Genomic DNA, 13,726 nt, shown 5'->3' with positions numbered 1-13,726 from the left:
AAACCAGCAAAGACGAGCTAAAGCCAGCTACCAGCATAAGCTGGTTTCTAGCTGTTTTTTTTTTCAGCAGGGGTGGTAAAAGCTGATTTAGTTATTGCGTTCATGTGGCTGTTGACATTTTTGACCCTTTTGTGTCCAGGACAGTGGCCTCCTTTTTACCAAATATAATTACTTCAGTTTTGTCTTCGTTCAGCTGAAGAAAATCTTGAGACATCCAGTTGTTGATTTGTTCAATACACTGACAAAGAGATCCTAGGGGACCATAGTCATTTGGCAACAGAGCTAAGTGAATTTGTGTGTCTGCATAGATATGATATTTAATAAAATTATTTTTGATGATTTGTTCAAGTGGGAGCATATAAAGGTTGAATAATAGTGGCCCCAAGATCAACCCCTGGGGAACACCACAGTTCAAGGACATTGGTGTTGAGGTACAGTTGCCGCTGGCAACAAGGAAACTCCTTTATTGTAGATATGATTTGAGCCAGTTGATAACTATGCCTGTAAATCCAACCCAGTTTTCTAGTCTGTGTAGTAAAATATTGTAATCAACAGCGTCAAATGCTGCCCAGTAGCACTAGGACTGATGTTTTACCTCAATCTGTATTGAGACATATGTCATTGAAAACCTTAATAAGAGCTGTTTCAGTGCTGTGATTTGCCCGAAAACCTGACTGAAAGTAATCAAAATACCCATTTGATGTTTGAAAGGTGGTTAGTTGATTAAAGACTACTTTTACTATAATTTTGCCAGGTAGATTGGATATGGGCCTGTAATTGTTTAGCATGGAGGCATCCAGGTTATTCTTCTTGAGAAGTGGCTTTACAACAGCTGTTTTCAGAGACATAGGAAAAGTGCCAGACAGCAGTGATACATTTAGGGCCCTATTTTCGTGACGCAAAACCCGGCGCAAATCGCATTATTATTCCGACGCAAAGTGTATTCCTATCGTACGCTGAAGTTTTTCTCCATGCCCTTCTTTTTTATTACAAAATTAGTAACACAGACATGTCATACCCAGCATCATTTCTGCCTGTTGAGCGCATTGCTGGGAGTTGTGTGGTTAACACATCCACTGTGCATTTAAGCAAGACCAAAGAAAAGGTCAGTCATGCCACCATGCACAGTGGTTGAACTCTAGGAGACTGTGATAGATAGATAGATAGATAGATAGATAACAGCAGAAAAAGTAATTAAAAGTATATAATATAAAAAACACAACTAAGCAATAAGGACAGTAGAAGATAAAGAATATACTAAATATACTAAAATACAAATTATACTAACTAACACTTAATCTAAATCAATTCTAAAAACAGTATCCACATAGTGGGTGATTAATCAATCGAGAGGCGCTTGCAATGACTGAGGCAGGGACTGAGCCTGTGATTCTCTGTGCATAGTAAGGTAAGGTGCTCTGTGTGAATGAGTGTCATGGTGATAGTGCAAATGAGTAAGTCCAACAGTGCAAGAATAAAGTCTATATATTTATATATCTATATATATAACTATATTAAGAAAAGGTATAAGTGTGGCCACAGTTCGGCTGTGGCATGGAGGGAGGGGTTATGCATATGTGCTAATATAGCACGCAAACAGTGAGGCAGAAGACAGTGGTAAAAAGTGGCTAGTGGACAGACAGTATGGAGGGGTGAAGAGGCAGACCGACTATGCAGAGAAGTGAAGCATTGAACAGTTCAATGGCCCTGGGGACAAATGACTTCCTCAGTCTGTCTGTTGTGCAAGGCAGTGAGCAAAGTCTCCAGCTGATCAGGCTCTTCTGTTTAACAATAGTGCTGTGGAGTGGGTGACACTCATTGTCCAAGATGTTGATCAGTTTGTTCAGGGTCCTTTTGTCAGATATTGAAGTGATGCACTCCAGTTCAGCTCCCACTACAGAGCCAGCTTTCCTTACCAGCCTGTCAATTCGCCCCACATCCTTCTTCTTTGTGCTTCCTCCCCAGCATACCACAGCATAGAAGAGGACGCTGGCAACAACATACTGGTAGAACATTCTGAGGAGCTTGCTGCACACATTGAAGGACCGCAGCCTCCTCAGGAAGTACAGCCTGCTCTGCCCTTTCTTGTAGAGTGCGTCAGTGTTGGCTGACCAGTCCAGTTTATTGTCCAGGTGGAAACCCAGATACTTGTAGGTGCTTACCACTTCCACATCAACCCCATCAATGGGGACTGGTAGCAGAGTGGGCTTAGACCTGCGGAAATCCACCACCATCTCCTTGGTCTTTGAAGTGTTGAGTTGAAGATGATTGAGTTTGCACCATTGCAGAAAGTCCTCCACCAGGCTCCTGTACTCCTCCTCCTGCCCGTTCCTGATACATCCCACAATTGCAGTGTCGTCAGAAAACTTCTGCATGTGGCATGACTCTGTGTTGTAGCAGAAGTCAGATGTGTACAGGGTGAACAGGACTGGAGAGAGCACAGTTCCCTGTGGCGCTCCGGTGCTGCTGATCACAGTGTCAGAGAGACAGTTCTTCAGTCTGACGAACTGTAGTTGCTCGGTCAGGTAATCTGTAATCCAGGTTACCAGGTGAGCGTCCACAACCATCTGCAAGAGCTTGTCTCCCAGTCTGAGGAGTTGGATGGTGTTAAAAGCACTTGAGAAATCAAAGAACATGATTCTCACAGAACTTTTCCCCTTGTCTAGGTGAGAATGTGTCCTGTGTAGAAGATAAGTGATGGCATTGTCCACGCCCACTTTCTCCTGGTATGCAAACTGTAACGGGTCTAGTGCATGGCGTACCTGGGGTCTGAGCATGCCTTAAACCAATCGCTCCATTGTCTTCATCACATGTGATGTAAGAGCGACAGGTCTGTAGTCATTAAGCTCACTAGGGTGTGGCTTTTTAGGGACAGGGGTGAGACATGATGTCTTCCACAGTGTTGGAACTTGTCCAAGGCGTAGACTCAAATTGAAGATGTGCTTCAGTGGCTCCCCCAGTTCAGCAGCACAGGCCTTGAGTAGCCTTGGACACAGTCTGTCAGGCCCCGCTGCCTTATTGGTGTGCAGTTTCTTTAGTTGAGCTCTCACTTGATCTGTTGTGATGATGGGTGGTGTAAATGGAGGGTTTGCATGGACAGCACCTTTTACCTTTGACAAAACCTGATTAAAACTAATTGCTGAAATAAATAGTTTTGTGTATCTTTTTTACATAACATTGGCCATTGCTAATGACACAGTAATTAATATAGCAAACTGCCATTAAATAAATCAGTTCAAGCTAAAATGTAAGAGTCTATAATTAGGCTATACAGAGCCTGATCTGTTTATACCAGAGCTTTTCTTAAAATGAAGTTAATACCTTTTAGAAAAATGTCACCCTGATTTGCATTTGTATAGCTCCCCTAGAATTAGGACGGGGGGACGACTGCCAAGCAAGGCCCACGTCAATTTTCAACAATTTACGGCAGTTTTCGTGTTGCCTGCAAATTGCCGTATACAGTCGTAAACCTGGACTTCCATGACAATCTACAGTGCCGCTTACTGACGAAAATCCCACTTTTCATGCAGTGGAGTCTGTAGCATTGTGTAGCATTTTGTAGCTAGAGTCTGTTATCAGTCTGTTTGTAATGTGTTCCAAATTGCACAACTTGGAATGAAAGTCTTCTCCGCTGCTTGTTCAAAGCTCATCCTAAACAACTTGCTGGTGCTGACAACGCTTCATAAACTGCATTGTGGAAATATATAGTTTGTGATTTAGTGCTGTTTAAATGCATAGGGGATTCTACTGTTTTGTATGGGCCATATGCATAAGGACATACAGTATATGGCCATTTAAAGGCATAGGGGATTCTACTGTTTTGTGTCTGTGTGCGTGCGTAACTGTGTCTGTGTGTGTGTGTGTCTGTATGTGTTTGTGTGTGTGTCTGTCTGTATGTATGTGTGTGTGTGTGTGGATCTGTGTGTGTGTGTGTATGTGTGGATCTGTGTGTCTGTGTGTGTGTATTTGTGTGTGTGAGTATGTGTGTGTGTGTCTGTATTGTATGTGTGTGTGTGTGTAGTATTTTGTGTTTACAGGCCTGCTGGCGATGGTCACTTGTGCGGTGTTCCTGCGGTTGAACTCGCTGCTGAAACTGACCGTGCTGCTGGTCATCATGAGCTTCTACTCCCTCCTCACCGAAGGCCTCTACACACCCCTCTTCCTGCGCTACGACACACTGCACCCCACCAGCAGGTACACACACACACACACACACCTCTTCCTCTACACCCCACCAGCAGGTACACAGGTGTGTGTGTGTGTGTGTTTTGAATTTCCCCTTGGGGATGAATAAAGTATCTATCTATCTATCTATCTATCTATCACACACTAACACACCCCTTTTTCTCTCCTACGACACACACAGCCGTGGCCCACTGGTTAGCACTTCAGACTTGTAACAGGAGGGTTGGCGGTTCGAACCCTGACCAGTAGGCACGGCTGAAGTGCCCTTGAGCAAGGCACCTGACCCCTCACTGCTCCCCGAGCGCCGCTGTTGTAGCAGGCAGCTCACTGCGCCGGGATTAGTGTGTGCTTCACCTCACTGTGTGTACACTGTGTGCTGAGTGTGTTTCACTAATTCACGGATTGGGATAAATGCAGAGACCAAATTTCCCTCATGGGATCAAAAGAGTATATATACACTTATACTCAGACAGACATACATCCCTCTTCCTCCATTACGATACACTGCACCCCACCAGCAGGAACACACACACACACACACTCTGACTTGTGTGTGTGTTTCCTCAGGAGTTTTCTGGGCACTAAAGAGACGTCACTGCTCCTGATGGCCATGTTTCTGCTGGCAGTCTTCTACCATGGACAGCAGGTTTGTGTGTGTGTACGTGTGTCTGTGTGTGTGTGTGTATGTACGTGTGTGTGTGTGTGTGTGTGTGTGTGTGTGTACGTGTGTCTGTGTGTGTGTGTGTGTGTGTGTGTCTGTGTGTTTGTGTGCATGTGTGTGTTCCTTTGTCAGTGTGTGTTGCATCTGAGGGCACTTTTAAATTCACTCTGCTGAATTATCTTCTTTGATGCTTGAGATCAGATGCACATGCACAAACACACACACACACACACACACACACACGCACGCACACACCTTTAATGAAGGGCTTTGTTGCTTTGGTGAAGTAAAAGACTCAGATGTAAAAGATGAGGGGTGTCTTAGTATCTCTCCTGCAATCCCCCTTTATGACACACACACACACACACACACACACACACACACACCTTTAATGAAGGGCTTTGTTGCTTTGGTGAAGTAAAAGACTCAGATGTAAAAGATGAGGGGTTTCTTAGTATCTCTCCTGCATTCCCTCCTTTATGACACACACACAAACACACACACACACACACACACACATAGAAACATACACATAAACTCACACACATACACACACACACACTCATAGAAAAATACACAAAAACTCACACACACGCATACTGTACACACACAGAAAAATACACACAAACACACACAAAGACACACACACGGTTCTTGAATTTCCCCTGGGATCAATAAAGTATCTATCTATCTATCTATCTATGCTAGGGTAAATGACACACACACAAACACACACAAGGTTTATGTTAGAATATGTGTAGGGCTGCAGCTATCGATTCTTTTTGGAATTGAGTATTCTAGCGATTATTTCATTGATTAATCAAGTAATCAGATAAAAAATAATTCTGTGTTATTAAGTGCAATTTATTAATATGTCATGCTGTAAACTAGCCCTAGTCACTTTAAAGTAAATTAATATATCTGTTTTATGTAAATTTGTGCATCTGCAGCATTTACCATTACTACCAAATAACCTCCCTTACAAAGAATAACTGCAGTTTTTACAGTGCAGTGCTTTAGTATTGTCATGTGCAAAATACTGCATTTCTGTAGGCCTACAGTAGGTTACTACAGTAGGCTACTATGCAGTCCAAAATACTTTATTTCCTGCATAAGAACTGCAAATGTTTTGTTTTGACACTTGAGGTAATGCGGTTATTTTTTTTGTAAGGACTATAATTATGTCTGGGGTAGGCGATAGGTAGCCTAACCTAACACAAGGAGTGTGTTTGTGTGTGTGTGTGTGTGTGTGCGTGCGAGAGAGAGATGAGATGAGTGTGTGTGATGAGTTTTTGGTGTAGCCTATTGCTCACTTACAATTTTACATAAATTAGTTTACTACTTAAAGGAACCATATGTAATATTGTGGCCAAAACTGGTACTGCAATCACTTTCAAATTACTTTAGAGCAGTGTATCCCCTCCCCCTCCCTCTTGACTCGAGGTTGCCAAACCAGATGCCGAAACACTACTGACTTTGTGATTAGTAGATAGGTAGAGGGTGGCGCATCAGGCCAAAACACAACATGACATGACAAAACACAACATCAGTTGAGGGCTGCAACTTCACTTTTTAAATGACAATATCCTGGCCAGACTACTGTTGTCAGTGATAAGTATTTGAAATGAACATGATTTCTTAATGTCTAGTGACATATCAGGGCCATTTTATGATTAATTGAAATACATTTCTTACATACGGTTCCTTTAAAATGTCCACAACTTAATATCATATCGACTTACGACATTAAGCTACAGCCGCTACAAATACCGTATGTTCTAACTAGCTAACACGTTAAATCAGCTAATACAAATACCGTATGTTCTAACCAGCTAACACATTAAATCAGCTAATACAAATACCGTATGTTTTAACTAGCTAACACATTAAGGCGAGACACTACAGGTGAATAGGGTAAAAATTTTAAATAATAGACATCACCATGAAACTTCCTCAGTTGATTACTTACACAAGTATGAACAAAAAATGTATTACAAGTTTTTGAAATTCTAATGTTTAATTATGCAAATTAGGCATTATCTCATTAAATATGCGCAAATTTGCATATATTTTCGGTAGATAGATCTGAACATATGATAAAGCACAAAATTATTCTTTCATTTTGTTTGCATACAAGATAAAAATAAAATTACAGAGGGATTTCAGGATATCTGCTTTCATTACCTAGGAAATCAGAATATACTGTCCATAGCCTTAAAAAAAATCGATTTTTACCTTATATTTTTGATTAAAATGTCACATAAATCAGGCCAGGAATGATTTATTAACAAATCCCTCTGTAAATATCTTCAGAATACTGCTAAGTGTATAACTGGAAAATTTGGTGTACATAGGTGCTACATAGGCTGAGATGTTTCTACTGGAAAATGATAAAAACTCAATTTGAGAAAACAGCCTCGGAACACAGCCAAGAGATTCCGTTCTCAGCCTAGACTCGCTTTTGAACTTTCGCGATTGGTTGCGGTTACAAAGGAAGTGTCCATATTTTGATAGCACAACGTCATGCAGGAAAAACAGAGCTTTCCAACGGTACTACACATGTTATGTTTTGTATCACGGTCGCGGTAGAGCATGAAACGTTAGAAGACTAACTTTTGGTGAATTTAGGAGAAATATACAGGCGCGAGTAGACAAAATGTAATGAAATAAACACCTTAATGTGTAAATCGGGCTTTGTTGTTGTAGTAGTGTGAAAGAATACATGCTAAGGTAGCAAATTAGCCCAAAATCTCGAAATTGACCAGTGCATGAAAAAACGATGTTTTCACCTGCCGTGTCTCGCCTTAAATCAGCTAATACAAATACCGTATGTTCTAACTAGCTAACACATTAAATCAGCTAATACAAATACCGTATGTTCTAACTAGCTAACACAATAAATCAGCTAATACAAATACCGTATGTTCTAACTAGCTAACACATTAAATCATCTAACATCAGTGTTTACGTTGCCTTGTGTCAGCTGGTTGGGGCAGCTGTGGCCTACTGGTTATTATGGGGCAGCTGTGGCCTACTGGTTATTATGGGGCAGCTGTGGCCTACTGGTTATTATGGGGCAGCTGTGGCCTACTGGTTAGCGCTTCAGCCGTGGCCTACTGGTTAGCGCTTCGGACTTGTAACCGGAGGGTTGCCGTGGCCTACTGGTTAGCGCTTCGGACTTGTAACCGGAGGGTTGCCATGGCCTACTGGTTAGCGCTTCGGACTTGTAACCGGAGGGTTGCCGGTTCGAACCCTGACCAGTAGGCACGGCTGAAGTGCCCTTGAGCAAGGCACCTAACCCCTCACTGCTCCCCGAGCACCGCTGTTGTAGCAGGCAGCTCACTGCGCCGGGATTACAGTGTGCTTCACCTCACTGTGTGCTGAGTGTGTTTCACTAATTCATGGATTGGGATAAATGCAAAGACCAAATTTCCCTCACGGGAATACAGTGGGCAGTGCTTCGACTTGGCCAGCTTCACTCGCGGTCCGCGCGTGGGATCACGCGGTATCACGCGACTTTAATTTGTATTTTCCCTGCAACAACATAAACAACCGGTAGATGGCTCAAGTGAGAAGAGTGTCTCGTAAAAAGAAATGGAGCCTGGAAAACCCTACACAGACTTCACTACAGACTTTAGCAGACTGGTTTAGAAATAATTTAATAGCCAGAAATATGCCTGCCCTGCCCTAATAAAGAAATATTTGGTTAACTGCGAGTGAATCCCGTTTGCAGCCGTAGAAGAAACGCAGGACAAATTAAACATTCTGGTTTTCTCCGAGTGCAACGATGATAGACATCATTTGGACAAAATATAGAGCATATTAACCTCCGTTGCTCAGCCAAATGCCTTCCTGTTACGTCCTGTTATCACGGAGTTACAGGCGATAAACAATTTTTTAAGGTCACAAGTTTACTTCATTGGCGGTTTATTTTTTTGATTATTAAAGAGTGTTTTTCATTTAAAGGTTTGACTTCGTGCTTATTCAGTAGAGCATTTAGTGCTCTTCCCAATCCCAGACGTTCACATTGCATGTTTGTTTGTAATGGATGCAACGGCGAGATAGGCTACGCGTTTGACGGCAATGAGTTGTGAACGGACATGAACCAAGACATATAGCCCAGCAGCAATCTAGGGACTGTTCGTTATTTATTGAAGGGGCCACCGGAGGAATTTTGAGTGCTTCAGTCAAAAATTGCATGACCCTCCCTTGCCTGCTAGAAATTGTTCAATGACCCTCCGACAGAATTGTTAAAGACATGACCCTCCCCTTGCCAATTGTCGCATGTCTTCCGCCCGCGCTGCTTTGCGCCACAGCCACACACTGTGACAACGTTCTTAAATCAATCTTTCGTGAGCTTGCATGCTACCAGTCCTTCCTTTTCAAATGTGTTGCGCCTGTTTGCACAATTTCACAAATAATCATATGTGATTAATAATATAACAAATAATCCCTGTGCATGGGGACCGAAACAATGCATGCCAACTTTTTCCGTGTTTATCACGTATTTTAACTTTCCCCCGCTGTCTTGCCGTAGAATAGGCTATCCCAGATTTTAATACTCTCATAACAACCCTGCCATCGGGCCTGTCTCTGTGTTGCCCTGTTGCTACCCCTTGCCCTTCCAACAAAACAGATGTCTTCAAATCATCGTTTTCCTTGCTTGAATGTCATAAACATACAACTTTATGCAGCAGAATTACGCATAGGCTACTTGAAACATAACACATTTGACAAAGGACAGATGTATCGTAACACCCCCAATTATCACCACTTTTGTTCAGAAATTCTAAAACAACGATGTTTTTTAACACTTCAAAATAACATTTGCTAAATTAACCTTACATTTTCAGTAGCCATAGGTGTATATAGATTTGAACAAAATCTGGTTTGGTTCTTAACGGCACATGGACGGTTAGACCGAGAATTCTTGTCGTGAAATTAAAATTCCACTGGAGCTCCAAGCGGTTGTGTACACGCAGCCTTACAACACTGTTTACAGCTCTTTGAGTCACGGTAAAATGTCATTTTTGGTACATAGCTAATTTAGATACACCTATGGTGTGGGTGGTTGCGTCTCTTTAGGAGTCCGCTGTCTTGGTTTGTATAGAAATGGATATAAGTGACACGTACACGCAAGACGGTGGAAATACGGGACCGACGGTAGGGGGAGTTCCGATATGTTGCTAGTGACAAAATATTAACTTTCAGTGTTTTACGATGTCTTTGTCATGGGGAAGTGTTTTTCCCCATGCATTTATTCTAGGCTACTGTCAGTGACTGCCGTGAGAGAAGCGGGTTCTGTGTTTCGTTCATGTCAGTGACTGACGCGAGAGAAGCGGTGTCTGTGTTGTGTTGCATTGCGTTGCGTTAATTTATTTTCATTGGGCATACCGTGCCGTGCCGTCCACAGCTCTTCAGTTCTGAATCTTGGAAGCTTGGCCTCACAGATGCGCTCGTGCCTTAGATCAGGGGTCCCCAACCTTTTACGTAGGCTACCATGGACCGGTTTGATTCCCATTTTTTTTTCACGGACCGTGGGGGTGGTTTCGGGAGTTCCATGTTCCATGTGTGTTGTGCATGCATTACTTGAAAAGAACTAGCTCCAGTTATGTATGAACAGTGAAGGTAACGAACTCCTAAAAACGTGAAAAACGTGAACTTGAAGAAGTGAAAATGGAACAATATGAACAATGAAAATTGAACAACTTGAAGCTACATCTATCAAGTGTGAACATGCTTAACAAAATATGGGAACAAAACATGGGAACTAAACGTGCATTACGAATATAATCAGTGGGAGCCCTGTGCTTGTTTCCCTGCAACAAGACAGTGACACCCTCAGTGTGTTTGAAATGTCCAGTCGATTGCCAATTTGGTTTTAGTTGCAGTCATTGCAGAAAACCCGGCCTCGCATAGATACGTGGTGGGAAATGGTAGCAACGTTTTCAGCGCTTTTACGGCTATCTCGGGATATTCAGCTTTGGTTTTGATCCAAAAACCCGCCAGAGAGGTTTCCTCATACACACTTTTAAGACCACCGTAATTTGCAATTTCGATCAACTGCTCTTCCTCCTGCGCTGACATGTTAGGACTATTCGGGATATTGACAAATGGGTTGCGGACCCACTCATTGGTTTGCCGTGGATCTTTGGAGGATGGGAAGTAGCCTAACGCTCAAACTCATTTGAAAGCGCAAAAAGGTGATCGCGCACCAGCTGCAAGAGAAAGGGCCCTGCCTCAGTCTCTCCCAAAACCCCCACTACTGTTTGGAACATATCAAATACACCCCGTCCCCATTCGTCCCCACAAATCAAGCTTGGCTTTAAATGCAGCGACTTTATCTGCCAGTTTAAAGACAGTCGTCATTCTCCCCTGGAGTGACAGGTTGAGGTCATTAAGCAACCCGAATATGCTACATCAGTCCTCATCACTAAAATGTGCAGCTAACGGTGACTTTTTTTCTGTAAGAAATCTCTGCAGCGGCTCTCGCAACTTAAATACCCTGGCCAGTGTCTGCTAAAGATGCTTGTTTTTTGTTGCTCATTCTAGCAGTTTAGCTAACTTTGTGTGACACTACCGTTCGCCAAGAACTGATCAAGTGAAGTGAGCTGACCTGAGGCTGCGCAGCGCTGAAGGCAATAAGTAAAGTGTTGAAGGCGGGACAGACGTAAGAAAATAGACCTTGCAAAATGCAAACATGCGTGCAATCAAACAACTGCATATAGGCCTATGCCATGTAAAAACGTGACATTATTGCGAATTAAATTGAGTTTAGTTTGCATGCATTTTTTTAAAACTTATGTCGTAGGCTACGGCCCGGTTAGGAATGTACGGGCCGCGGCCCGGTGGTTGGGGACCGCTGCCTTAGATGGCAGGAAAAATCTTCAGCCTATTAACTGACCACCCGATTCACGTTGGCTGGGGGGAAGGGGGGCCATCAGACCTTTGTGACCAGTTAATCCGGCCCTGCCCCCCAACAAATCACACCTTCCCACCTCTGACAGCTTAAAAGAACTCACAGACCTATTCACAAACCTGCGGCATTTTGCCGTGTTTTGAAATCCTATGCAGCTTACAATAGTGAGGAAGCAATTTTGCATTGTAGGCATAACTAACATGCAATAACGCCACCAACAACAACCAAAACTAGGCTAATCATTGTCAAAATGTAAATTAAATGTAACATTATTGTGCATCAAATTAAAATGTTCTCTTTTGCAAACGTAGGCATAGTAACAGAATAATTTAATAATGTTACAAAGATACTACATCAATCTGTATGTTTCATTAGGCTACTAGGCTATTTATTTTGCCTTATTATTGATTCATTTAGGCTAGGCCTTTTTATTCAGGGGCCGTATTCACAAAGAATTTTAAGGCTAAAAGTAGCTCCTAACTGGCGAATTTAGGAGCCACTCCTAAAAATAATGGGCGTGTCACTCCTAACTTTTCCTAATTCCTAATTTTTTTCACAAAAAGTAATTCACGAAGCATTTTAGACCTAAAAGTATAGCACCTAAAAGTCTGGGACAGCTTAAAAGAATTCGAGAGGACTCCTAACTCACTAAGACCTATTCATAAACAGCTTTTTGTGGCATTTTACGCTGCGATGTTTTGAAATGCGCTATGCGGCAACAGGAGCTTCCAATCGCAAGGGAACAATTTTGCATTCATAAAAGGAATGCAATAACGCCACCAACAACAACCAAAACTACTCATTGTTAACATGTAAATTAAATGTAACATTTCATTGTGAATCAAATTAAAATGTTCTCTTTGCAAACGTAGCCTAGGCATATGGTGACAGATTAATTTAATAATGTTGCAAAGGTACTGCATCAATCCATAGGCCTATGTTTCATTAGGCTACTAGGCTATTTGTTTTGCCTTACTCTTTATTCATTTAGGCTAGGCCTTTTTATTCAGTTATTAATCATCTTCCGTCCTTCTCACTACTTGTGTAGCGCACGCATTCTCCGACCTGTCACCTGTCACTCATCATCGGAAGGGAGGTGTTTGGAATCATTCCCGCGTTACAATCGTCAGCCAATCAAGGTGGTCACTTCAGTCAAGCTCGTGCATGAGTAATGACGTCATCTATAGCAACGAAGACTCACCAAAGAATGTTACTTCTATACTCTTTGGACTCACTCCTAGTTTAGGAGTTGTCTGAAAGGCTTTGTGAATAACTTTTAAGAGAAAACTCCAAGCTAAAATCTTTTAGTGCGATTTAGGAGTAGCCTACTCCTAGTGGTAAGATAAAAGCCTTTCTGAATAGCCTATGGCCCCAGTTATTCATCATCTTCCGTCCTTGTGTAGCGCACGCATTCTGAGACCTGTCACCTGTCACTCATTATCGTAAGGGAGATGTTTGGAATCATGCCCGCGTTACAATCAGCCAATCAAGGTGGTCACGCTTGCCCATTTACACAAATTAATGGTCGAATATTACTGATGATCATTGTTATTTAAGAACATGCAGTGTGCGTAGGGCACCAAAAACATCTTGCTCGTAAAAAAGCATCATACCGCACATTGTGGCGGGTCTGTTATTTACTGTAGGCTGCGCAAACCACAGGGCAAGCCTGCATTCGAGGCCTCCTGTTGAAGAATTGTATATAAAGCCTGCGCTAACAGTAATCCTCCTGCCCCTGATAGGCCTACCACAGCTGTGGATATGTGTGGAATGTTCAAGTAATAACACAATCCAATGTGTGTCTCAATTGTCCCCCGCTGACCACCTCACACATTTCTCTAGATTTTGCAACGAATTTACATGACACATTGCCATAAAATATGCCAGTTTTAGGACACAGAATAATGTTTGTAATGATACCAGTTAGGCCTACGTTTAACAGTAACAAGTGTAATGAGCTA

The 13,726-nt window shown here is 42.4% G+C and overlaps 1 protein-coding gene across 1 annotated transcript in view; it reads left to right on the top strand.

Moving 5' to 3' along the window:
• adcy8 (adenylate cyclase 8 (brain)) overlaps positions 1–13,726 on the top strand; it is an 83,838-nt gene that overhangs the window by 55,352 nt on the left and 14,760 nt on the right. The window contains exons 12-13 of the mRNA XM_076300065.1: positions 4,022–4,194; positions 4,753–4,831. Coding sequence (XP_076156180.1) covers positions 4,022–4,194; positions 4,753–4,831 — 252 coding nt within the window. The remainder of the gene's footprint in view (positions 1–4,021; positions 4,195–4,752; positions 4,832–13,726) is intronic.

The sequence above is a fragment of the Alosa pseudoharengus genome, unplaced genomic scaffold (assembly GCF_046254945.1).
Source record: "Alosa pseudoharengus isolate Yale_2024_CS ecotype anadromous, Long Island Sound unplaced genomic scaffold, YU_APseudo_1.1 YU_APseudo_1.1_scf_22, whole genome shotgun sequence".
Taxonomy (NCBI): domain Eukaryota; kingdom Metazoa; phylum Chordata; class Actinopteri; order Clupeiformes; family Clupeidae; genus Alosa; species Alosa pseudoharengus.
Note: the sequence above shows the minus strand (reverse complement) of the source record. Positions and strands in the feature narration are given on the sequence as shown.